The sequence below is a fragment of the Echinops telfairi genome, unplaced genomic scaffold (assembly GCF_000313985.2).
Source record: "Echinops telfairi isolate 266 unplaced genomic scaffold, ASM31398v2 ScPeMD7_11;HRSCAF=52, whole genome shotgun sequence".
NCBI lineage: Eukaryota > Metazoa > Chordata > Mammalia > Afrosoricida > Tenrecidae > Echinops > Echinops telfairi.
In genome coordinates, this window is record NW_022103908.1 from 3,880,430 (window position 1) to 3,906,724 (window position 26,295).

Consider the following 26,295-nt stretch of genomic DNA (forward strand, 5'->3'; position numbering starts at 1 on the left):
GTTCACATTTAAAGGGGGGGTGCTAAAAGAAATCGCAGAATTCCTTATTTCTTCATCATAACTTCTTTTAATAAATCCATAGTAACTTGGAGAATTATTTTAATGATCTAGACAAAATCTCACAGCTCACGCATCTCAAGACTCCTGACCGTGTGAGCCTTTTCTCTTGCCCAGTCCCGCCCTGAAAGCCCTTTCACTTCAACAATATGCAAAGTTCATGCAAATATTTTACATAGCATCAGCAACAACAAAAAATAGCCCTGTTGTGCCATTGTAGCGATGCACCATTAGTTTGCAACTAGATGTCATTTGGATTGCATGAAACATCTGGTGTGTGATTTGAATCCATCATCCACAACTGCTGGAAGAAAAATTGTGGCAGTCTGCTTCCATAAAGATTTATTACCTTTGGAAACCCTATCCTCCCAGGCTCGCTGAGTCAGCATTGACTCAAAAATAATGAATTTGGGTTTTACTCTGGGATAGTTTATAATGTGCTTATTCAAGGAGATTTGAATAGCTTGCTTATTCACAGTGACAGTGCTAGTTGATGATTTCTACCATTCAGATTTTTTTATACAAAGCTGCTGAATATCTGACTAGGACCAGTGAGGGTGGCCATTTCCGTGGCTACGGGTGGTCTCTTTGAATGTTCAGAGACTTGAATTATTCTGGGATAAAATGATCATACCCCTGCTTTTGAACGTGTGGTTAATTAACCTCTTACATTTGCATTAGTAATAGTTGTTTCTAAAAAGCACTGCTTTTGCCTGCACTTCTCAGTGGATGCCCTTCCCAGAGATTTTCCAGCATTGTGTGATATACTTAATGTACAAATAAAGAAATCAAACATATGTCTCCTTTCTGTTTCCTTTCAAGAGTTAGGGCAACTTGCCAAACATAGTTAATCTTAGCTCTATCCCCAGTACGCTGCAAATGTGACTGCCGAGCTTTGTTTTAAACCCTTAACATCCAAGTTTTGTAAAAGAAACCCTACATTATCGGTGAATGAAACTGGAATGGGAACATTCAACAAATCATGTTTTCATATGATAAAAATGTTTATTCATATCGAGAAGAAAAAGAGGCTCGCTAAGTGGAGTAAGTATAACTAACCCCAGCAGATGGGCGCGGAGCAGCTATGAGTTGCTGATGTTTCTTGGAGGACGTTCAGATTCCCAGGTTGATACAGAGCTCCCTCCCACCGCTGGGACATGTATATAAGCTCAGACCTCCGAAGCCCACGGCCAGTTCTCTTCGTGGACTGAGAGCAACGGAGGGACTGAAAAGATGATTCCTTTCCTACCCATCGTTTCCCTACTCTTGCTGTTTGTGGTTAACCCTGCGGATGCCAATGGTCATTATGACAAAATCTTGGCTCATAGTCGGATCAGGGGCCGGGATCAGGGGTAAGTCAAAATTAATTTTTCCCTTATCTTGTCCTATGTATAATTATATTTAAAATGCCTCAGAGCTTCTTATTTGAAAGTTCTTACACAGGAATAAGAAAAAATTTAAAACAATGTATTACAAGACAATGAAGAGAAGATAAGCATTCTGTGACAAAGTGTATTTTAACTTTAAGAATCGCTGTTAAAATATTTTGTAACTCGTGCATTTTTTATGAAATGTCACATGGTTTTAAAATAGCAAAACATAATAAGGCATTGTTTTGTGACTGTTATTTGTGTTGGTTATTTTCTTCCAGAAATCTGAAATGTCTGGAAGTATCAAAATTATATTATTAGTGATTACAGGCTTTGGTTATGTGAACAGTTTGCAAACATCTTAGATATTGTGAACGCAAACTTCCTGTTTACTTCATTTAAATTGTATATTAGAATTGAGCAATGAATCATTTAACTAGTTCTCCAAAGCATTTGATCTAAATCATTTTAAATTCTGCACCCCATAAAGTTTCCAAAAGACAATGCATATGTTGTAGAGTCCAGCCAACTGCAGCTTAGCATTTTTTAAATCATTTTTTAATGGACTTGACACTCTTCCTTTGTCTCTTAGGGAGTTTCATAATATACAGTGAGGGTAAGGCTCCTATCTCTTTTCAAGAGAAAACTATATTAAGTTGTAGCAGAGATTGTTCTATTACTCATATTCAAAATTTTAATTTTGCAAAGTGCAGACATACTGCTCACAAGTTCATTTTAGCCGTCACCAGGCATCCCTTGCTTCTGAGAATATTTACCAATTACAGAATCTGTGTATGTCTTTGTGCATGTGCACAATTTATGTCGTTTCCTCTCTGACTTCTCATTGTTCCAGGGAAGCTTAAAGCCATTCCCCATCTCAAAATGAGCAAATGTTTGCTTTAAAACACGGAGTCAGCACATAATCCTCTATCAGATATAATAAGCACATGATTAGATTAAATTTAATACTGCTTGGATATTCTGATTAAGCTAACTTTTTTGTCCCAATGGCATTTTATTCCCAGGAAAGTTAACTTTTTTCTCTTTCTCTCTCTTCCAAGGATTAGCTTTTCCGATGAATCAGCAGAATGGGACCAAGAAACAGATTTGTGCCAGGCTGAAATCACATTTTTGAAAATCAAATCCACATGCTTTTTTCTTTCTTTCTTTTTTTTTAACCATCCCACATGAGCTATGAAAGACATCTCCTCATCCTCAGGACATTAACTCTCTTTCTCTCTCTCTCCCCTCCAGCCCAAATGTCTGTGCCCTTCAGCAGATTTTAGGCACCAAAAAGAAGTACTTCAGCACTTGTAAGAACTGGTATCAAGGTGCCATCTGTGGAAAGAAAGCGTAAGTCTCACCTTTGCCATGATGCGCCAGTTTCAAGGTAACACTGTCATCTATGTGCCTTTCCACATGAAGACCAGTATTCATCCTGAGAATATTCTTCCCAATTGTGAGCCTCCCCGCCCCCCACCCCGGTTTTTTAAAGAAAGGATCACACACACAAGGAAGGAAATTCTGCTGGCATCTGCTGGCTGTTACTCATGGGACTCAAATTCCCTCCCGAATCCATGTGTCCATGGAGGCCAAAGGGGGCAAAGCACATGGGAATATGAGTTGACAAGTAGCCAGGAGACGGCCTCTCCTTTATCATTTAACTCTTTGAGTCTTGCCCTCTCTGATCTCAGGCCATCCAAATAACCCGTGTGCCTCAGTGTCCTCGTTTCCTTATAAATGAGGGGGAAATGATCTGAAATAATCCATTTTGGGGTCCAGGGTTCATATTTACTCCTGGCCATCTGGAAATTAGTCAAATGGTTTCTGTTGACTTCAGAGCTCCCATCAAAGCTTAAAGCTGGAAAGGACTTATCCAGCGACCAGGTCTTTAGGCAGCAGTTCCCCAGGCACTCAGAGCAGTCATAGTGGAAGCCCACACCTATGTTTAATATATCGATGCCTAAAGGAATGATAAATGATACATGAGGGTATGCCGAGAAATATTGCTACACGGTTCCAATTCATAGGTGTATTTGTTTATTCCAAATGAAACATGTTTAAACATGTCTCTGTGGGTGGTGAACGGTTCTCTCAGTAACATGCCTGTCAATCTCATTAGGTGGCCTTCAAAACTGACACACACCAAAAGACCGAATCTAAATAGTGGCCTAGGAGGAGATCTGCTGGGCTACTTACATCCAAAAGAGACATCACTATCATGTATAACGATTCCTGTCCACTCTCCATTTCCAAATAGTCTAGTTATGCTGAGATGAAAAACTCAGCACCCCTTTAGCAATACTTCTGCAGCTTCTCCTCCTCCTCAACCCTGCTAAACCGGAATAAGCCTTTACGTCTATGCATTTGCCTATTATATTTCTCAAGGACCTGGATGGTGGTGTGGACTATGCACTAAGCTGCTACCCACAGGGTCCCCAGGTCCCACTGGCCCCTCTGTGGACGAAAGATGAAGTTGTCTGCTCCAGAAGAGGTTGAGTCTCCCAACCCCCAGGGTCTGTTCTCCTGTGTCCTGTGTGGACACGGTGCATCTGAGTTGACTCAATGGCAGTGAGTGGACTATTTCTAGATAGGAGGAATGGGATTATAACATTTTTGTCCTTTTGTGTTTGAGTGGTTTCACCCAACATACTGTTTTCTAGGATTATCTATGTTGGAGCGGGTATCAAAACTTGATTTTTCTCAACGAATAAAAACTCTCCCATTGTCTGGTGGGAGCATGTTTTGTTTTCCCTGCATCTGTGGCGAGGCTCATAGGTTCCTTTTGCTTTTTAGCAGAAGGTACTGGTGTAAAAGTCTTAAAATTATCTTTTGACCTGGACTTTGTTCCTGTAAACTACTAGACCCATGAGTCATTCACACAATTACAGTCTTAGTCAGGGCTACAAGGAGCCAGCCCGTGCTTCAGGCCAGGCCCCAGTTGGCAACTTCATAGCTTTGCGTTCTTTCCATTTGTTCCTTCGATTTGTGGAGAGCGTGAGGCAAAGTTTGACTTGCAGACTAACTAGATAAGAAAGACCTGCTCTCTAAAACATTTAGAGAGGAAATTTTTTTATTGCATTCTGTCTGGAAGTTAGTGAAGTGTGATATAATCTTACCTAAACCAATTAAGTATTTTTGAGATGCTACGACTTGTACAAAGCATACGCCAAGATTCTTTCTGGATTTATTTTTTAATCCCTGCTTTAAAACTTGACTTAAAAAACCCCACAAATTTTACAATCTGTCCTTTGTTCAATTATTATTGTGGTTGTTAGGTGCCATCAAGTCATCTCTGATTCAGAGAGACTCTGTGCACAACAGAGGCAAACGCTGCCCAGCCCTGCCCCGTCCTGATCATTGTTCTCAAGTTTGAGCCCATTGTGGAAGCCACTGTGTCAAGGTATCTTAAAGGTCTTTCTCTTTTCCGTTGTTCCTCCGCTTTATCGAACAATATGTCTCTTCACAAGACGGGTCACTCCTGAAAATATGCCCTGCGAGATGGAAACATCGAGTTTTCAGTATCCAAAATGCTCCCCTGGAACAGCTATTTATTTTTGTCTTTAAAATATCAACTCTGGAAAAAAACCAAAAAGTAACTCTGAGGGCCATATTGTTCTGTCACCGGATATCATTTTCCCTGCTGTTGAATGTTATACTATCTGGTGAATTAAATTCTTTATAGTAAGACTGATTCTTGTATTAGCATTTGGTGTAGAAATTTGTGTTAACAATATTCCTTGAAATCGTTATTTTTGCCTAATACAATTGTCATCAGTCTTTGGACCAAGACATAGCATTTTCTTAAATCTTGTACTTGAGTAACTTAAATCAAATTTATTTAAATTATTCAAATGTTTGTAAAATAAAATTTTAAAGACATTCTGCAATCTAATAAAATTAATTCTAACAAAAATAATAGGTCTTTTATATATCCACTATATTGCATTTCATTTGTTTGAAATGGGCTAATATGCTTTCTGATGTTTCTAATAATTTTCACTAATTAACAATCCTAGTTCCTTATAGCTTCAAAATCATGTTGAGATTTACAATTACCCTAAGAGGACATAGTTCAGTTATTATTCATATTAAAGAGCTCTTATCCTTGAAATTACTTGCTCAATGTCACACATCTACCAAATTACAGACCTGGGAAAAACTCACATTTTTTTGTAAATCTAGATATTAGGACTTTTTTTTTCACTATGCTCAGCCCCCGTGGAGAGAAACAAAATCAATTTGAATAGCATAGAGCCACAAAAGCAAACAAGCAAAAACTCTGATTTCCAGACATTCAAAAAAGAAATCATGGCAAATATGTCAAAACATATCCTACTTAAACCCCCAATACTAATTTTATTCCAACATACAGGACTGTGGTGTATGAATGCTGCCCTGGCTACATGAGAATGGAAGGGATGAAAGGCTGCCCAGCAGGTAATCTCAATTACTGTTTATTAAATTACTGTTTATTAAAATGCATTGTGGTAACAAAACATGAAACCATCACTTAAACAGTGGATGCTGGGCATTACTACTTGCATGACTGTAGCCATAAGTTTAAAGTAGTTCATCTTCCCTTCAAGAATAAAAATCCCTAACCCCTAAAACTTCCTTATCTTTGAACTTGCTTAGAAACAAGGAGCTGCTGTGGGCAATAAATAATTTTTTCTTGTTGAAGACTTCTTCTTCTAGAAGGTTCTTCGTTTTGAAACATAGCTTAAGTAGCTCTGCCTGGTAGAAGGGGGTGGGGGTGAGTGTAACAGTTCATCTATTTCCTCTTTGAAAAAGCAGCCAAAAATTTGCCTTTGCCAATTAGCATGCCCCTTTCCCAACTAACTTTCTCCCCCACTAGAATCTTCTCTTCTTTGGGCTAATCATCCCTGGTTCTTCCGAGGTGACGTGGACTCGAGTCCTCACCAACGGGGGCACCCTCTCACAGAAAGTCTAATCCAGTGACTTTCCTAAATGTGATCGCAGAGGACTGTTGACAAAGACCTCACCTTCTCTCACCTTCTGAGGACTCTGTACTTTGGTTTGGAGTCCATGGGTGGCACACATTGTTCACACACAAGTCTACACTAATCATTTAAGTTGGGAGTTCAAGTCCACCTTGAAGTGCCTTGGAATAAGAGCTGGGAAATCTACTTCTGAGAAATCAGTCATTTGAAACCTTGTGGAACACAACCCTGCTTTGCACACAGAGGCTCGTCATGAGTCAGCAGCAACTCGGGGGCAACTGTTTCATAGAAATAGCTGACATGGCTGGATCGAGAGCTGTATATATGCACATACCTATTTGCCATATATATACACATTGCAACTACATATAGATGTATACATATGCATACACACACATATAATTTTTAAAAACTAATGTAAAAAAAATCACATTAACCTCTAATTCCATTTTTTCATAAAATTTTTGAAGCCCTCATATAAATTATAAAGTCCCTTTATGTGTGTGTGTTGTAATATATATGAGGACATCAAAGTGTTCATGGAAAAATTTTATTAAGGGATTCTGGAATTTTTTTCCCTGGACTTTTTGAAGCCTTTTCACACACACACACACACACACACACACACACACACACACACACACACACTCACACTCACTCACTTCAATTAATGCAGTTGATAACCATGCCCTATTATTAGCTCATATGGTGTTTAAAATCAAGTAAGAGTAACTATAGGTTTCTTCAACATGAATACTATCAACTTGGGGCCTGTCTTGGGGTTGTGTGTGTGTGTGTGTGTGTGTGTGTGACTTAAGAACAGAATTTAATTTCGTTAATTTTGACTCATTTTCCTCATTCTTTTAAAATCTTTTTAAATCTTAACTTTATCAGTTAAATGTTCAGTTGCCTCATCAAGTCTTGGGATATTCACCAATGTGATAACTAGTCCCTCCCATGATATGATCTAAATAACACTAATCTTCAAATCTTAAAGAGGCAACACTAAGTTGACTGTGTCGTCATGCCTAATGCCCCTTTGCATCGACATTATTCCATGTACTCTTCCTTTGAGGTGCAGACTGATTTTGGAAGAGTTACACGCTTTTGTTTAGTTCTTTCCTAATTAGGATGAAAAGAAGCAGGTCTACATATATATCTTTTAGGGATCCAATATTATAAAATTTATATCCCTATACCTAACCTTATCATATGATTAAAGGTTATCAGCCAACAGGATAGAAATTATTGTCCTTATTCTCAATGAAGAGAAATAATATCTCATTATTTTTCTATTGAAATAAACAGAGACTTCTAATCATAAACATTAAACTTTTAATGTTTTGACATATCAAAATTCAAAGCTAAATAAACTAAACTAAGATGATAATTCAAAATATATTTCCCTCAACATGAGAGTATATGAAATAATGGTTTTAAAATATACTTTATTATTTGATGCTCAAAGATAACTTTCATAAAGATTTGGTGCATAGAATGTTATTGCTAAGTTGTACAGTTAAATGCATCAAGATACTTAGTGTAAAAGAAATAATATTGTGGAAAAACTACACTAACCCCTTATTAATGTTTTGATTATTTCAGTTATGCCTATTGACCATGTTTATGGTACTCTGGGCATTGTGGGAGCGACCAAAACACAGTACTATTCTGATCTCTCCAAACTGAGGGAAGAGATAGAAGGAAAGGGGTCATTCACCTACTTTGCACCCAGTAATGAAGCGTGGGACAACTTGGATTCGGTAACTCTTTTTCTCATTATAATCATTTTTACTATTATTTCATTTTAATGTATTTGAAACAAATATTAAAATGTATTGTATCCAGAAAGATAAATCAACTCAATAGCCATTGGTGTGACTTTTTTTTAACCCCCCTGCTTTAAGAATATTGCTGTCACTTGTCAATAAGTCCCCTACCTTATGCCTTAAGAATAGATGTAATTAAAGTCTCCCCTGGGAGGCAAACCTCATCTCTATATACACTACTGAGGGCTCCAACTATCATTCAACTGTACGTAACTATGAAATGTGCATTTCTTGTGCTGTTTCTCCCTAGAATTCCAGAAGAATGTTTCTTATGAAAATCTTAATTTATTTTTAAGTGTTTCATCTGCAATTTAAGTTGAAAAGCTATCTAAATTACTCTCCATTTTCTTAATTACAGTAAAAATCCCTCTCCTATGCTCTTTGCTTCCATAATGAAAAGTATCAGTCATTCAATGTTCAGATTTGAAAATTGCCAGTCATCTTTACCTCTTCTTTTTCCAGTTCTTTCCCATTAGTGTTAGTGAGGCATATTTTATATTCAGTTTAAAGTGATTGAACTGTTTCCTAGCTAATACTGTCATTTCTGCTAAGCATTACCAAACTAAATCATTATGCTCCTATGGCGTAAAATCTTCAGTGAATTTCCATTACATATATAACTTACTGCTTTCTGAGTCACTAAAGTCCCCTTAATTGTTGTCTCATATAACTTTAAAACATCTATCAATGCCATCTGATAAATATAATAGTACAAGAAACTAACAATGAATTGAAAACATCAAAGAAGAATCAATGCCTTTGAATTATGGTGTTGACAGAAACATTAAATACATCATCTGTGATGGCTAAGATTGTATGTCAACATTGCTAAGTCATTATTCCCAATGGTTTTACACCTTGGATGTATTCATTCCTCATGATGATTTTGATATAATGTAATCACTTCCATGATGAGATCTGCTCTGAGTAACCAGTCAGTTGAAAGGAAATTCCCCCAATCTATGACCTGATTCCAATATATGGATGATCGGCCAAACCTCTCTTGATTTTTATTCAATCTGGATTCTCCATCTGGACTGTTATCTTTTGGCCACTTCTGGTTCTTTGAACTTGAGCCAGTGGCCTGATGTGCTTCCTGTTTATCTTGATATCCCTTAACCTCTGCAGCCTGTGTGTCTCAACAGATTACCATCTTACCTGCCAATGGTGGATTTGTCAGGCTCTGCAGCTCATGAGTCAGTAGCCTACTATCTGACCCTCTATTCCTTAAGTCATCCACTCCTGTGGCTGTGTGAGTCAGGAGTAACCTCCAACATGACACCTGATTCACAGATGTGAGACTTACCTCCAACATGACACCTAATTCACAGCCTCTACAACCATTTGAACCTTTTTAGTTAATGAACACTTTAGTTAATTTTCTCTATATATGCAAAGGGGCTTCAAATAGTTCATGGAAAATTTGAATATTAAAGACAAAGGGGTATTTCTTCGATTTGTTTGAAGTGCCCTTGTAAGTATATAAGCTCCACTGCTTTTGCGTCTCTCGATTCCTCAGCCTAAGATACTTTGCACTGCAAGAAGAATGAAGACATCTGTCTTGGAAGAAGTCTAAACAAAATGTTTCTTAGAAACAGAGACAGAGAACCTTGATCTCACGTTCTTGGACTCATTCTCAGGAGGAGCCAGTCCTTGCTTGCTAAACTAGCCGGCCAGAGAAAAAGAAGAACCTCAGTGAGCTGGCTGACACAGGCTGTGACGATGTTCTAAGTTCTAGCACAGCAACAAGTACGAAGATGGTGCCAGGCCACGCAGTGTCTTGTCCTGCTGCGCACACACTCACTTTGCCTACGGACAGACGCAAAGGCTGTCAGACTAGTAATGTGCAATAACTCTATCAGACTCTTTATTGTTAACTGGGTACTTGGATTTGAAAAATTCCTAATTGATTGGCGTAAAGTCACGTTAGGGTATTTATGTCAGAAAACAATCAGAAAGTAATAGAGGAATAGACACAATATGGGTCTAAGAACGCTACGAATCAATAACCATACAGTAAACTTCCATCACTCGCTTTTCCCTAGGATATCCGTCGAGGTTTGGAGAGCAATGTGAATGTCGAACTGTTGAATGCTTTACACAGCCACATGGTCAATAAGAGGATGCTGACCAAGGACTTAAAAAATGGCATGGTGGTTCCTTCTATGTACAATAATTTGGGCCTTTTCATTAATCATTATCCTAATGGGGTATGTAATATTAGTAAACATTGTACTTCTGAATTACCTCTTTGTAATGTTTGTACCTTTTACATAGTGTTCAGAGATATAATAAATATAGTGAGAAGAGTAGAGACTGCTCACCCCTAAAGAATAACTGTGAAAGAGTAATTTGAGGTACAGTTGATTGACAGTAGGCTTAATGCTCATACAAAGAAACGTTTAGTAGCGAATGTGTTTAAATACACTTTCTATTCAGAAAATATATATGATTCAGTATCTGGATTGTCTACTGATAGGGCTCTTGGCATTTTTGGATAAGAAAGCCTTTTTAGGAAATTGCCAAGGGGAGCACAGGCTCATTCAACAATAAAATGTCAAGGGGAGAAAAAGGACTAAGTAGGAGGCAGTATTTGAAATATAACCAATCATATTTACGCAGAGTTTATTCTAGGAATTAATTAGACTTCTTTATATAAAGCACTCATGTACATTAAAATAGTTCACGGTTATCTCTATTAAAAAGAGAGAATAAAAACAGTGATTATTGCTATTGAAAGAGCACATTTTTAAAGGTGTCCCATATAATTTTAGATAAGTTAAATGGGTTCTCAAGTGGTCTTATTTTCCTATGTCTTTTTTTTTTCTTTCCAGCAAACCAATATGTAACTCTTCACCCTTAGCACGAATATTCAAAACAGCAGGTCCTTCATGTTACATTTATTACTACAAATAAAAAACTTGGAGGAGCTTGTACTGTCAGTGGTTATTGCTTAACTGACTATTTTACCCTTGATTGTCAAACAAATTGACAGGTTGTCACCGTCAACTGTGCTCGAATCATCCACGGGAACCAGATCGCAACAAACGGTGTTGTACATGTCATTGACCGTGTCCTTACACAAATTGGCACCTCCATTCAAGACTTCATTGAAGCCGAGGATGACCTCTCATCCTTTAGAGTAAGTACAAGATGTAATAGTAGATTGACTTCAAGTTTTGAAATGCTTCTTTTTTCTCTATCAAAGTCTAATAACAATAAAGATGTTATTAAATAAATCTGGCCGAAGTGTATGAAATGTATTTCTTGCAATAAGGCTTTAAATTTAACCAAGGAAAAAGGCCCCAACAAAAAAAAAAAAAAAAATTAAGGAACCCTGAACAAAAAAGGTTAAGTACGGCAACGGGAAAACCTAACGCCTTGAAAAAAGCCCCCTTCAAGTATGACATGAACCGCTGGTTACTGCTGGAGTCACACAAACATTGGCAGGACTCCCATTCTTGAAAACAATATCAGGAAAGTTAGACATCACAATTGTTTGTGCCCAAAGAGGGGAATGTTGTAAAGCTCTAGCAAGAAGGGACTTCTTCAGCAAAGAACAAGTGCCAGATGTGGACAGGCGCCGTGTGTTGCTGTCCTCTCTGGGATTTGCAATAGGAAAGCATCTAAAACATGCACTTGTGTTTCAGGCAGCCGCTATCACATCTGATATCTTGGAGGCCCTTGGAAGAGACGGTCATTTTACCCTCTTTGCGCCCACCAATGAGGCTTTTGAGAAACTCCCACGGGGTGTCCTAGAAAGGATCATGGGTGACAAAGTGGCATCTGAAGGTACTGAACTGTCCCCTCTCAAAAACCTCCTAAAATTTTGGGAAGAACAGGAAATAATTTTAAGATCCATTCATGCCAATGCTTTGATAAGCAAAGACAAAGAACAGGCTTTGTTCTGAGATGAATAATAAAAACTCTCAATAGCTAACCCTTGAAAGAGGTGATAGACTGTAATTCTTAACTAGTGAGACGATCCTACAGGTCACAGTCCTATGGTGACCCATGTTCAGCAGTCACTGAAAACACGAGTTAAAAATAAATACGATCTCATCAAAATTTTATTCAATAAGCATTTTAGACAATGTTTTGAATTCTTAATGCTAGATGATACTTGAATTGAGGGAACTGCATGATTCTCTTGGGTGCTTACTTAGGATTATACAGAAAAATTTGACTTCTTTCCAAATTCTCTATTTTAAAATATATTTTATACACTGTTTACCATACTTCTTTTACTCTTGATTAAAAAACACATTTAATCAGTGTTAAAGACCTAAATGTCGACATAATTCTGAATGGATTCCTCCAAATCATCAGAATCCTTAGAGAAATTATCTTCATTTGAGCTGTCTTCTAGATTTGGCCTTTAAGGAATTATCCTCGACTTCTGTTAAAATGCTCTTTACAAATCACATATAGATGTTCTGTTATAAACAGTTAATGCAAAATACTGTTTAGGCATTTGGGAACAATTAATCCTTGAGTGGTAAAATGATTAATACTGTTGGCCACGAACCAATAGGATTGTGATTAGAATTCACTCAGAAGGAAGGGCTGGCGTTCTATTTACGAAAGGTCACAACCATTGAAAGCTATCTGTAACACAGGTCTCTGAAATATTTGGGATCACCATGAGTCAGAAACAACTGCGCTGTCAATAATAAATAGCTTTTCAGGTCTTGTGAGACAGTAATCCATATTGCTTTTACATTGTTCTGCTTCACTATACCTTACTCTGTTAGCTGAAATTTGACCTACCACATTCAGCCCAACATTTTTCCACCACTGAACAAAGGGTTACCTTAAGCGGATGGTCACTTTTCCCCTCATCACGTTGAGTTGAAATGCTGCTGTCGCGTGGCTGACGACAAGTAAACAAGCAACGACAAGCAACATATTCCAAAACCTGAGCAAGAAGACGTGATCAGCATACAGTCCACCCTTAGGTCTTAGATAGTGACTGAACATCTTCGTGCTCGCTCCCTTCATAATGAGACAGTTCTTTTCAGAGTAAATGGCCTCCATTCCCTTTGATCTGAGTGGTCGTTCTTCTTATCTTGCCCCCCAGCTTTGATGAAGTATCACATCTTAAACACGCTCCAGTGTTCGGAGGCCATTATGGGTGGAGCTGTCTTTGAGACCCTGGAAGGAAACACCATTGAAATTGGATGTGATGGTGACAGCATAACAGTCAATGGAATCAAAATGGTGAACAAAAAAGACATTGTGACAAATAATGGTGTCATCCATTTGATTGATGAGGTCCTGATCCCTGATTCTGGTGAGCAGCGCTTTCATATTCTGCTTCTAAAAGCTATTGACCAAGTATGGTGCCTCAAGAGTGACTCCCAGGAAGTGCATGAATTATGGATGTGCAGTATAAAGAATGGAATGTGAGGCGCACACAAGAAGTAAATAGTGAACTGGGGGCCGTGTAGTCACAGTCCATAAATGGAATACTGGCTTTCCTGGGTTACTGAGGCCTAACATTTATAAACCTCCACCTCTCTGTCCCCTTGCCATAATGTGATAGCTTACGGTGATGCTGCGAACTGTACCAGTGGTCTTTGAATACTAGCAGGGCATCCATTGTGGGTGGGTTTGAGTAGAGCTGGAAGACTAGGAAGGAAATCCTGGTGATCTATTTCTGACAATTAACCATGGCAACCAAGGGACCACAACAGCCATTGTTCAATAGTATACTGAACAATGAACCCCGGAGACTGAAGGACACTCTAAAAGCACAATGGTTGCCACAGTGCACTTAGGCAAACGAATGATGCAGGGGACGGGACAAGACTGGGGTTGGTTGTGGGGCTGCCACGACACAGAGCCAACTTGGTGGCCACTCACCATAGCAGCAGCAGTCATAAAGATTCTCACAGTGACCAGAAGTTTTTTGAGTAAACAACAAGTAAGGATACAACCAAGTAGATTTGGATGAATGAAAGCTGTGATATTCACAAGGGTAGAGGATATTTGTGGTTGATGATTTGTTAGGTATCATCAAGTCAGTGTGGACCCAGAGGCACCTTATGCACACCAGAAGCCCTGGCCCATCCATTGTTGCAGCAACGTGTCCATCTAGCTTGCTGAGAACCTGCCCCCTTTTCTTTGCCCCTCTACTTTACCAAGCACGTTGAGCAACAGAGGAAAAAGAAAATGGAAGATGAGAAAAAAAGAGGTATTCTCCTTCTGAAATGTTTTGTGGTTTATCAACTCCGTAAAAGGGAAGCCGATACCCTGTTTTACGGGAAAGGCAAGACGTCATGACATTGATGCGATAAATAGCTTGTCATATGAGAAAACAGCCAAGAATGTATTTACTACTCTTCTCGTGATGATAACAACACTGATGACAGTGATGTGATGGGGATGGTTTCTTTTACAGCCAAGCAAGTCATTGAGCTGGCTGGAAATCAGCAAACCACGTTCACAGATCTGGTGGCCCAATTAGGCTTGGCATCTTCTCTAAGGCCGGAAGGACAATATACTTTGCTGGCACCTGTGAATAATGCATTTTCTGGTATGTCTGGATTTTGTTTTGCTCTTCTTCCTCCCACAACTTGCCACCGCCCTTTGATCACTTGCCCTAAGAAATAACAGAAGTTTTGCCAGGGGTTGATAAGTTGCTGCATGTGCAACATATACAATGTGTGAGAACGATGCTGTCTCTATCAGCCTGTACTTCATGCCAACAGTTTCATGATAATGAATAGGGGGTGAAATGAATCACTAGGGAGTGAAAGTTTATGATATAGGGAATCCAGTCGTTCTGTGAAGATAATCGTATTTCCAGCACTCATATCACTGCATTAATAAATCTGAAGAAAAATAAATCGAGTTTGTTTCTTTGATACCAACATCAAAAAACATTTTTCAAATATGAAATTATGAAGTAGAAAACTATTTGTTAGAAAAGAATCCTTGTCAATGCTGCGTTCCTCTTTGAGATAGTGATGCTCGTATATGTTGGCACCAACACACCTTTAAGAGGTTGTGTATCTTCTATTCCCAATAATAAAAGACGCATTTGTAATAATTCATCAAAAGTAAGTCCATTGAATATCTACTGGACAGAAATGAATAGATGTGTTGCGTAGATATCTAATTTTCAGGAAAAGTTCGGCCAGCAGTAATATTTGGGTATTGCCGATGGCCACCATACAACCATATAGCCCTTTCAGAGACTAAGTGCACTGGTTGAGCTGATCAAGACAATGTTCTGGTCACTGGACATGCCAGCTCACAATTTTTCAACTGGTGAAGAGAATTTCAAACCTTAAGCCTTTAATTGACCCATGCATTATATGACTGTAGGATCTATAATATCAAGCGACTCCAGGGCATCTTCCTGATTTCATTCTTATAAGGGGAAGTGTAATACTTTTGAAACATAATAATGCTCTCTTTTTTATTTATAGATGAGACTCTGAGAATGGATCAGCGCCTTCTTAAATTAATTTTGCAGAATCACATATTGAAGGTGAAAGTTGACCTGAATGAACTTTACAATGGACAAACCCTTGAGACCATTGGAGGCAAACAGCTCCGAGTCTTCGTGTATCGTACAGTAAGTGATTCCGAGCGAGACAAAGTGGCCGCACTGACAAAAATGTCGAAGCACAGATGTGTGTCAACGAAGGTTGTTTCTCAGAACACTTAGGTGTGCCTTTAACAATAGTCACAGGAAGATCAGGGAATTGAATTTTGGATGAAAAGACACTATTTGGAAAGTGTACCAAAAATGTTGTGCATTAATAATTCAGATAATTTTCACCCATTTTATTATAAATTAACTTGTTATGCAGCATCACTTATTTTAAGTTCAGAAAGCACTAAAATGCCTCACAAACAGTTGGTTGGCAGAACATTAGAATTAAATATGTAGGATGCTCTTCTTAACCAAGAGGCTTTATAACACATTTTACTCAGCAATTTAATCTTTTCAGATTACACTGAAGATTACAGAGGTATAGAGATGATTCTTGGAGCCTATAAAATGCTTCAAATGTATCCTTATCTGGAGGCAAATTTCTACAAAATCCTTACCAAGAGAATATATTAAAAATACAGTACAACCAGTGGTACTACCCACTTTCTGTCCAGATGACATATGCAGCTACTATCTTATAAAATTCATTAGAAGCCAAGGCTTATCTAGAATTGTATGTGACACACAGTTGCATGTCACTATATTCTCATTCTTCTAACACATGCTTTAACAAATTTATTTGCTTATAATTCACATATCATAGAATTCAATAGTTCAATCATATGTTTCAAAATTGTACCATCATCACCACAATCAATTTTACCAACACATGCAATTTTAATGATTGGGAAAAATGGCCAATCTCATGCATAAACATATAGTCACAAGCTGTCACTAAATCTCGGATTTGATTTAAAGTTGACTAGATCATATAGTCAAGACATTAAAGTAAATTTTGTTCAATTGAATCTAAAGCCGTAAAAGACCACAGAGGGCACCGGTGCCCCTGGAAACTTTTATATTATTATTGACTTAAAAGAGATGGTGGCAAGTCCCTGGGTGGTGGACACTTTGAAATATTCAACTACTAACTGAAAAGATCAGTTTCCAACCAACCCAGAAATACATCAGAAGAAAGGTGTAGTGACCTGCTTCTGAGCGATCACAGCCGTTGCAGACCCCCGGAGCCCGGCCGCTCTGCCACACGAGGTCCCCAGGAGTTGAATGCCACTCGACGCCAAGTGGTCCGACTTTGTAAAAAGAATTTAGGAGGAACAGTTAGACATCAGAGAGAATTCTAGAAACTAGAAATGAAGTCTATGAGATTGTCAGAAATTACTGACAAAGCTAAATGCCAGAAGCATAAGGTGGCCTTTCTGCTAGCAGTAGAAAACCTATTTGCGTAAGACGTGTAGCATCAGATTCAAAACAGGAAAAAGCTACTCCTATTTACTCTGGACTAAGAGGTCAGAGGGCGTCAGTCTAGAAATTTAAGTATTCGTCTATATTCACATAGGACATTTGAAGTAAGGAAATGGAGAACATATATCTCTCTTTTCTTTCCTTTAAAAAAAAATCATTTTATTGGTGACTCATACAACTCTTACCCCAGTCCCTACATCATCTATTGTATCAGGCATATTTGTACATTTGCTGCCATCATCATTTTCAAAACGTTTTCTTTCTACTTGAGCCCTTGGTAGCAGCTTTTCAGTTCCCCCTCCCTCCCCCGCCCTCCCTTTCTCTTGAACCCTTGATAATTTATAAATTATTTTTATTATGCCATGTCTCAGTGTAAGACATCACTCTTTTCCTTGTTAGGCTGTCTGCATTGAAAATTCCTGCATGGTGAGAGGAAGCAAGCAAGGAAGAAATGGTGCTATTCCATGTCTCAGTGTAAGACATCACTCTTTTCCTTGCTAGGCTGTCTGCATTGAAAATTCCTGCATGGTGAGAGGAAGCAAGCAAGGAAGAAATGGTGCTATTCACATATTCCGAGAGATCATCAAGCCGGCGGAGAAATCCCTGCACGAAAAACTGAAACAGGACAAGCGCTTTAGGTGAGCTTTTGGCAGCTCAACTTCCACAAAAGAATGGCCCAATTGGCTTTTTTGGTTGCTGCTCAGTTAATATCACAAAAGCCATTCAGCCTCTTGTTTGGCTAACACCATAATTTAGAAGGGTGTGTGGATGCTTTCAAACCTGAACTATGTTTTGAACACAATTTCTTTTGCTTTCTGCATACAACAAGTCATGATTTTGTGAGACAAGACAAAAACAAATTTTAAAAGCTGCTGGCCTCTTTTAATACCTCTTCAATTCCTCTTTAATACAATGATGGAATATATTAGCAAATATTTCATAGAATATTAAATCTGAAAAGATGGCAGCTTTGTGATACATGAAATGCTAAGATTGAGAAATCTAAGCATTATAATGTATAGCTCAATACTTTCCTTATGATACCAATTTCATAAGAAGTAAATGGCTTTTGAAATAAATGAAAATGGGTTTTCATGCTTTCTGTAATTAGTGTATTCATGTTAATGCATGAATACAGTAATTATTCATGTGGGTGAACACAGTAGTGATTGTTATTGTTGTAAAAGCATGTAGAGCACAACACTTGCCGATTCAGTACAATTTTTAAGGTGTACAGTTTGGTGGTGTTGATTGCATTAGCCATGTTGTAAATAACCACTACCCATAATGGTTGCCCAATTTTCTAGCACCATACATGCTCACTGTTTCCTAAACAAGGGTCACACATGCACCCTCCTTCTACCCAGTTTCCCACCGAAATGCATTGGTCTCTATACACTTGTCTCTTCTTGTTATTTCATGTAAGTGAGATGATACAGTGTTTGCTCTTTTGTGATTGACTTATTTCAAGGCATAAGTTTTTCAAGGTTCACCAATGTCATAGCATTTTTCTTTAAAACTGATTAATATTTCATGGTTTGTATCCACTGCATTTTGTCTATTCACACAGCTTTTGATCGACACTCAGGTGAGCCCATTAAAAAAATTTTTTAACTAGGAACATATACCTTTGCCCTCCTTGTACAGCATCTTCCTCAGCCTACTTGAAGCTGCAGACATGAAAGATCTTCTGACACAACCAGGAGACTGGACGTTATTTGTACCAACCAATGATGCCTTTAAGGGAATGACTAATGAAGAAAAGGAAATTCTGATCCGTGAGTAGAGGGATTACCAGACATGTGCCCTGTGATCCCGGCCTGTGACATTTCCATTCATCTTTTAGGTCAGATGTGAGGCTCGAAGGTAAAACTTATATTATTGGTTGATATTCAGTTTCCTTCATCTCTCTTGGGATAAGTGGGAAGTCAAGCATTAATGATCTTAATAAATAATTTCTTATCATACTGTTACAGGTCAGTGGTAGGTCAATGATGGAATTCTTGTCTTTTATAGAAAAGGCTTGATTCTTTATTCTGGGCCAATGTATATTTTCTCATGCACAATCACCACTATCTGTCAATGGAGGCTTGAATATTGTTATGATATTCAGTAGATTTCAGCAGAAATTACAGACTAAGACAGATTAGGAAGAAAGGCCTTGTGATCTGCTTCCAATAGAATAGTCCCTTGGATCACAACAATTTGATCCTGTTCTGCATAGGGTTTCAATGGGTTGAAGACAGCTCAAAGACAGCTAGCATGTCAAGGTGTTGTTAGCCTTGTCATTTTCATGAAAGATCATACAATTAGATAAAAGACAAGGCAATTCTCATAATTTTAATAATTTGATTTTGTTCTCTCAGTTAGTTGGGTAATATTTTTATTGATCTTATTGAAATAACTAACTGTTTTGTTAGGGTATTAATATTGATATCAAATTTAGAGTACCCTGATGTTAGAGAAATAATAGAGTGTGGTAAAATAAAGACAAACCAAACATTTGCTCCAGGGTCCTTGCAGTATCTAAGTGTTACAATGTGTGCGACAACAGTAAATAAATACGTCTCTTTTTCCCATAGGGGATAAAAATGCTCTTCAGAACATCATTCTTTACCACTTGACTCCAGGCATTTTCATTGGAAAGGGATTTGAACCTGGTGTTACTAACATCCTAAAGACGACACAAGGAAGCAAAATTTTTGTGAAAGGAGTAAGTTGTCAAGAAAAAAAATGCATAAATAGCATTGAATAATCTACACATTTTCTTAATAATAATTCTCCATTACATGTCTCATTGACATTACCTCCTTGTGTCAATAGGTTAATGATACACTTCTGGTGAATGAATTGAAATCAAAAGAATCTGACATCATGACAACAAATGGTGTCATTCATGTTGTAGATAAGCTCCTCTATCCAGCAGGTCAGTAGTTGTTGAACTCTATTCCTCTTCTTCTTCTTTCCAATTGGCACCTATATCTTTATTTCATATTTGTGTAACGATATTCATTTAATTCTTCTCTTCACAGACACACCAGTTGGAAATGATCAGCTGCTATCAATACTTAATAAACTGATCAAATATATCCAAATTAAGGTACAAAATAATACTGGATTTGTGTTTAATATTTTGACATAGTAAACCAGAAATCTATGTATTAAGAGACAGAGGTACAGTAGGAGAGGAAAAAAGAGAGCAAGGATACAAAGAGAGAGAGAGAGATACTTGATCAACAAATTGAGACTAGAGGGCTCCCCCATTCTATCATCCTGGAATACTCTTTAAAACTTAGCCAAAATCATCCCTTGAGGTCACCTTTTAGTGAAATAATAGATTGACTCATAAATGAAGAATATCATTCATGAATAATCAACTTCTAAAGAAACCATCACTAAGAGACCAAAGAGTCAAAAACACAGTAAAGCAAAAGATAAGAAAGGCACATTAAAGGAAATAAACAGGTGAGCAGGTAGGGAAACTAGACCACCAGAAATGGTACAACTAGACTGGAATGAATGAGAATGATGATTGAAAAAACGCCCAACTCACTGCCATCATATCTATTTTCAACTAAAATGCAACCAACATTCCTAATTTGTGTAGAAATTGTTAAACGGGAACATACTTTGCAATGCAAATTTTTACCTTACACACACTAAAATATTGTTTTTAAAAAAATGGCCCACCTGTAAAGAAGCAACAACATAATATATCCATGATTTCATTCAGCAAATATCTGCAAAAAAAGCTACTTGGAACCTGTCAGTATTTAAAATATTATGAAAAAAATATTAATTTCAATAAGAGATGGCCCTTTACCCCATATATTGACTGTCAAATAGGTACATAAATAAATAAATCTTCCTATTATCAAATACTTTTGCTACCAAAAATTAAAGAAGTTGATGTGTTTTTTTTATAAAAATTGTGGCCAGTGACAGAATTAAAAGGCAGAAACAGTTTGTTCCTCATCATATCAATGAAAAAAATAAGGAATGTATTATTTAATAAATTATTATAGATAAACAAATCTGTTTATTCTCATCTAGAAAAGTAGCAAGAAAAGATATAAATATATATAAAAGAAGAAAAAGATGCTCTCTATGGAAACTTCACTTTATTTCTATTAGATGTCATGATAACTCCATTACTTTTAGTTTAATGAGATTTAAAATAATATTGTTTTTTAAGATCAGTGCTGCAATGGTGGAACTAAACCCAACATTTACTTTCAGTTTGTCCGGGGGAGTTCCTTCAAAGAGATCCCCATGACTGTCTACAGTAAGTACCTAATGAACCTCTGTCAAATTTAAATGGGAAGACATAAAGCAATAATGATACTTTCCTTTGTATTTACAAATAGAGATTCTTGATATTCGCATACTTGGGATCATAAATAATGGTACCTCCCACTTGAGACAGGGTTTGAAGTCTGGGTGGAGAAAGAGCTCTCAGTCTTGGCCTTACTCTTTTCTTAAGCACCCTGTGTTAGTCTGGGTTGACTGGAGAAAGAAATCCAGGGCACTCATATGTGTAGAAGAAAGATCTCCTTCTTGCTTCCAAATGAGGTCATCAAGGTGTGACCTGATTGACAGGCTAGACTCCACCCCTTCACAAGTTGACAGATTCTATAACCGCCCCATCCCCCAAAGTCAGAAGTGATAAGGTCTGAGATCAAAAACCAAAGTCACTGCCACCAAGTCCATGCTGACTCAGCGACCCTATAGGACAGGGTAGAACTGCCCCCGGGGGTTCTGAGACCTTAACTCTTAAGGGGAGTGGAAAGTCACCTCTTTCTCCCATGGCACTGCTGGTGGTTTCGAACTGCCGACCTTGCAGATCGGAGCCCAATGCATAACCACTGCACCACTGGGGCTGTAAACTATAAAGGCGAGCTCAGTAGAGAAAGAGAGAAACAAAGGAGAGACAGACAAACAAAAGGGAAGGGAGATAGAGCAAAAAGAGCCCTACGGAGCTATCTGAAAATTCACACGCATGGACTCTGAAACAAAGCAGCTGAAGGAAGGGATTGTCCTTCATTCACTCTTCAACCCAGTGATCTCAGGGCAGGGTGGAAGGGGATGTGACCAAGAATTGTGCTTATGAACTGTGGTTAGAAAGTTTTCTCCCAACTAAAATTTTCAACAGCATCCCACCCCCCCAAAAAAACACACCAAAATACCTCAGTGGGATCAACACCCTCAGAATTCTTGATTCCAACTCATGGTGACCCTAGAGGGTAAGGTCGAACTGTCCCTGTGGGTTTCTGAGAATGTAATGCTCCATAGATGTAGAAAGTTTCCTCTTTCTCCCATGGGACCGCTGGTGGTTTTGAACTGCCCACCTTTCAGGTTAGCAATCCAACACCTAATCAATCTCTTCCATCTCTAAAGGGGGAACTGAAAAAACGTCTTGTCAGTTGATAAATTTGACATAGTTAGATTCCCCACCCCCACCTCTGAGACGTCTAGATTAGCAAAATAAGGACCATCGATCCTATTCCGTTATAAAATGTATATGTTCTCTTTTTCGTTGTATTTTTCTTCTTTTGTCCTTTTTCTGTTTCCGTTACAGCCTTCAAAAGCAGAAATAATTTTCATTTTGTTTTGACTCTAAAATTAAACACTCAAAATAACTTTTTTTAAAAAAAAATCAGTCATCCAGTTGATTCCAACTTATAGAGACCCTATAGACAAGCTAGAGTGGCCCCTGTGGGTTTCTAAGACTAACTGTGCACCCGGGTCAAAAACCTTCATCCTCCTCTCATGGAGAACCTGGTGACCTTGAGGTTCCAGCCAAGTTCATGACCATTTCTCCTCCAGGGCGCCTACTCACAATACAGCAGGAGCTAAAATATTAGTTCGATTCTGACATTTATTGGCTAAAACAGGACTCTTTCATACCATGAACTTTCAATTATTTAATGAAGAAATTTTTCCTAAAGATTTGCACCCTCTATTGTAAGAGGATAATGCCAATATAAAGGGCAAAACAAAATGGCTTCTGCTGCTCTTATGGTTTTAATTGTGTAATAATACATACCATGCTCAAAGATCAGCTGCAGTGAATGTATTTCACAATGATACATATTCTAGTGTGAAAGTATATGATCTTATTAAAATTATATTTCATAAAGAATCCTCATGGACTCTATTCATCAGAAATGTATGACATCTTCCTCGATATATATAAAGAGAGAGAGAGTATCTTTATCATCCTTGTATGTACTTCTATTAAAGTTGGATACACACTCATTAAGCATGGCTGAACTTTATGAAATTATTCAAGACTAATGAGTCCCATCTACCTACTTATGCCTCTGGAAACAGCTCTGATATTTACGTGCAATGTGCAATGTTTGGGGGCAGACTGTTATTTTAGGAGCATACATCACATCGAGGTAGACGCTAATTAAACCACAGATTCCAATCTGTGTTCCTTTGTTGACTTTTCTCCCAATTTCCTAGAATTTCCTTGTGTATTACGTTTGTATTACCCAAAACCATGAATTTGAGACTGGATGAGGAAGAAATGCGCTCTAGTGGATCAGTGTGTTGTAACACAGAATAACTGTTGAATTGAAGATCAATTATTTAATTTTCACCAATAACCTGCTAAAACCCTTTAGATCTTCGTAAAAGCAATATTAAGACAAATACACCAACTAATTAAGCATGCTAACCCTCCAGCTTTCTACATAGGTAAAAATTAAGCTCAAAATTATTAACCACGATGATAAATGTAATGGAGACCTCTATGAATTTTACCTTTAGGGAGAAGTTCTAAGTTAATATATGGTGGAAGAATCAAGGAAACGGTTTCAGTATATTTTAGAAATTTTAGAGCGTCATAACTTGAGATCTCAAGATACAGATCTGAAACGACTAAAGTGTAGTCTCAATTAAGCTCCCAAGTTCATTCAAAAAAGCTCGGGCAGCTAAATATCTCTGAAACCTGAGAGAGAATACCACACAAACACAAAGTGTGCTTACGTCTCATCTTTAATTAGCCTAACACCATCAACATCTGTGGAACCCTCTAGTCTAATGGAGTCCTTGTTAAACCTTCTAATTAAAAATGCCTCAAAGTCAGTAAATGAAGTTGCAAAGTGTAAGAGGCACCTTTTCTATTAACCTATATAACCAAAAGTCAACCACATGGCTTTCATTTTAAATAAAACCTGCACAGTATTATCCAACTTAAGTACATGACATAAATTTAAAATTCATATTTAAAAATTTAAAACAAATGGATAATGGAACTGAAAAGACAAAGGCATTTAATCTTGGAACTTGAAATGCTAATCATACATTTTTGTTGTGTAGAGTTTATGTCTGGCTAATTAAAATTTATTTTTAAGTATTCTGAACTATTTTTCCTATTTTCATTTCTCGAATGCATGGGAAAAAAACAAAAAAAATATATGTAGTCTTTTTCTGTCATTTTCCCCTTGGAAATGAACAAGATTCTAACCATGTAATTTTAGATGTTATGAATTGTATAAAATTAACTATGTTTATTTGTCTTCTGTTGCTATGCAGCCAATATTTTCAAGAGGTACAAATGAAGGTAAAAGATTTTAGTAGTACCATTCAGAATGGATTGGTTTCTAGCTAGAAGTCCTCATTTACTGAGCACATATTTTCCCTGGGACAATTCCAAGCCACTGTAATTCAGAGTTCAGCATCTTGACATAAGATATAAATAATTGTTCATAAACAGTGTCCACATATGACTGCCTAAATATGTTTCCACAGCTGATCACTCAGTGCACTCTTCAACAACAAAGGGAAAAGGGACACATTATTTCAATTTATGTTACTATAAACATCATTCATATTACACTTTCTATGCTTTTCAGCAACTAAAATTATTACCAAAATTGTGGAGCCAAAATTTAAAGTGATTGAAGGCAGTCTTCAACCTATTATCAAAATGGAAGGTAAACACCAATGTTAATCACAGTTCCTTGTAACTGTGAAAGAAAATGCATACCATAGATGGATTTCTATGAATGCATTTATGTTCTTTTTGAAACTAACATGCTAAACATTCTATATCCATGGCATGCTCATGTAATTGCAGAATGTAGAATGCAGAATGCAAATTATTTAGCATAGTAGATGGTGCTATGGTGCATTCCTAATACTTTCAGTACATTTGCTGGTACTTAATTTAATTTGAATCTAATTGACTGTGCATTATCACTAGTACCCAGACATTCAGTAAACAAATACGTCCTGGATTTTTTTTTCTTTTTTGCTGTAGTTGAAAGCTTTCATAAACCACTTTATAGCCTTGTTTTGAATCTCCTGGCATGAATCCCTTTAGTACTATTATAAAAACTACAAGAGCATTTTGTTATTGTTTTCATTCTGTATCCTAATACAGCATCCAAAAGCCAAAAACAAAACTCAATGCCATAGAACTAATTCAGATTCAGAGTGACCCCATAGGACAGAGTCAAACTGCCCCTTTGGGTTTCTGAGACGATCAGTCATGATAGGGGTGGATGGCCTCCTCTTTCGCCTCTGGAGTGGCTGGTGGGTTGAAACCACTGATCTTAGTGCAATCTGAAGCCACCAAGTCGCCAGGGCTCCTATCATACAGCATAGAAGCAGTAGTAAGTCGGTAAGAGAGCAGCAGAAGAAATAAAAACGTGGTACACTGTATCAACCACAATCCCAGCTTTGAATCCATATCCCACTTCTCATTCTTGCTTTAGATTAGATGCTGGACAAGCAATTCCTTTTCTCTCTTCATACACTGCCACAGCAACACCCTCGCTGCGGTCTTCATTCATCTAGTTCACCCATCTCCAAAAATCCGACCTTAAGAATTTTCCATTACCAGGTTCAGGTTCTTTGCTGTGGTATCTTATCACCGAGAAAAACCTGGTTATCATCGTCATGCCATAATGCAAATAGTCTTCTAAAAAAGTAATTAGAATGTACTTAATTAAATCTTATCCAAACCATTATTATAATCATCTTTGATTTTTGTATTTCTTCTCATAATGTGAAATGGGATGGCAATTTCGGTAATGCTTTTGTGCTACAAGACTTGACTTTTAAAGCAAGACTTGACTTAAAATTTAAACTTTGGACACAACCAGGTCAAAGCTTATATCATCATGAGTTAG

At 37.6% G+C, this 26,295-nt stretch overlaps 1 protein-coding gene across 4 annotated transcripts in view; it reads left to right on the forward strand.

The window, feature by feature from the left end:
• Positions 1 to 1,160: 1,160 nt before the first annotated feature.
• The window catches only part of POSTN (periostin), a 38,727-nt gene continuing 13,592 nt past the window's right edge, over positions 1,161 to 26,295 (forward strand). Inside the window, exons 1-17 of one of the 4 annotated variants that reach the window (XM_045287101.1) lie at positions 1,161 to 1,409; positions 2,682 to 2,780; positions 5,803 to 5,867; positions 7,997 to 8,154; positions 10,266 to 10,430; positions 11,216 to 11,362; positions 11,871 to 12,012; positions 13,301 to 13,513; positions 14,624 to 14,758; positions 15,657 to 15,805; positions 17,651 to 17,787; positions 18,797 to 18,927; positions 19,732 to 19,862; positions 19,973 to 20,075; positions 20,182 to 20,249; positions 21,389 to 21,434; positions 25,015 to 25,095. In XM_045287101.1, the coding sequence (XP_045143036.1) occupies positions 1,291 to 1,409; positions 2,682 to 2,780; positions 5,803 to 5,867; positions 7,997 to 8,154; positions 10,266 to 10,430; positions 11,216 to 11,362; positions 11,871 to 12,012; positions 13,301 to 13,513; positions 14,624 to 14,758; positions 15,657 to 15,805; positions 17,651 to 17,787; positions 18,797 to 18,927; positions 19,732 to 19,862; positions 19,973 to 20,075; positions 20,182 to 20,249; positions 21,389 to 21,434; positions 25,015 to 25,095 (2,089 nt within the window). In that variant the 5' untranslated portion in view covers positions 1,161 to 1,290. The remainder of the gene's footprint in view (positions 1,410 to 2,681; positions 2,781 to 5,802; positions 5,868 to 7,996; positions 8,155 to 10,265; positions 10,431 to 11,215; positions 11,363 to 11,870; positions 12,013 to 13,300; positions 13,514 to 14,623; positions 14,759 to 15,656; positions 15,806 to 17,650; positions 17,788 to 18,796; positions 18,928 to 19,731; positions 19,863 to 19,972; positions 20,076 to 20,181; positions 20,250 to 21,388; positions 21,435 to 25,014; positions 25,096 to 26,295) is intronic. The other 3 variants (XM_045287102.1, XM_004711239.4, XM_004711240.4) reach the window with 3 other exon arrangements.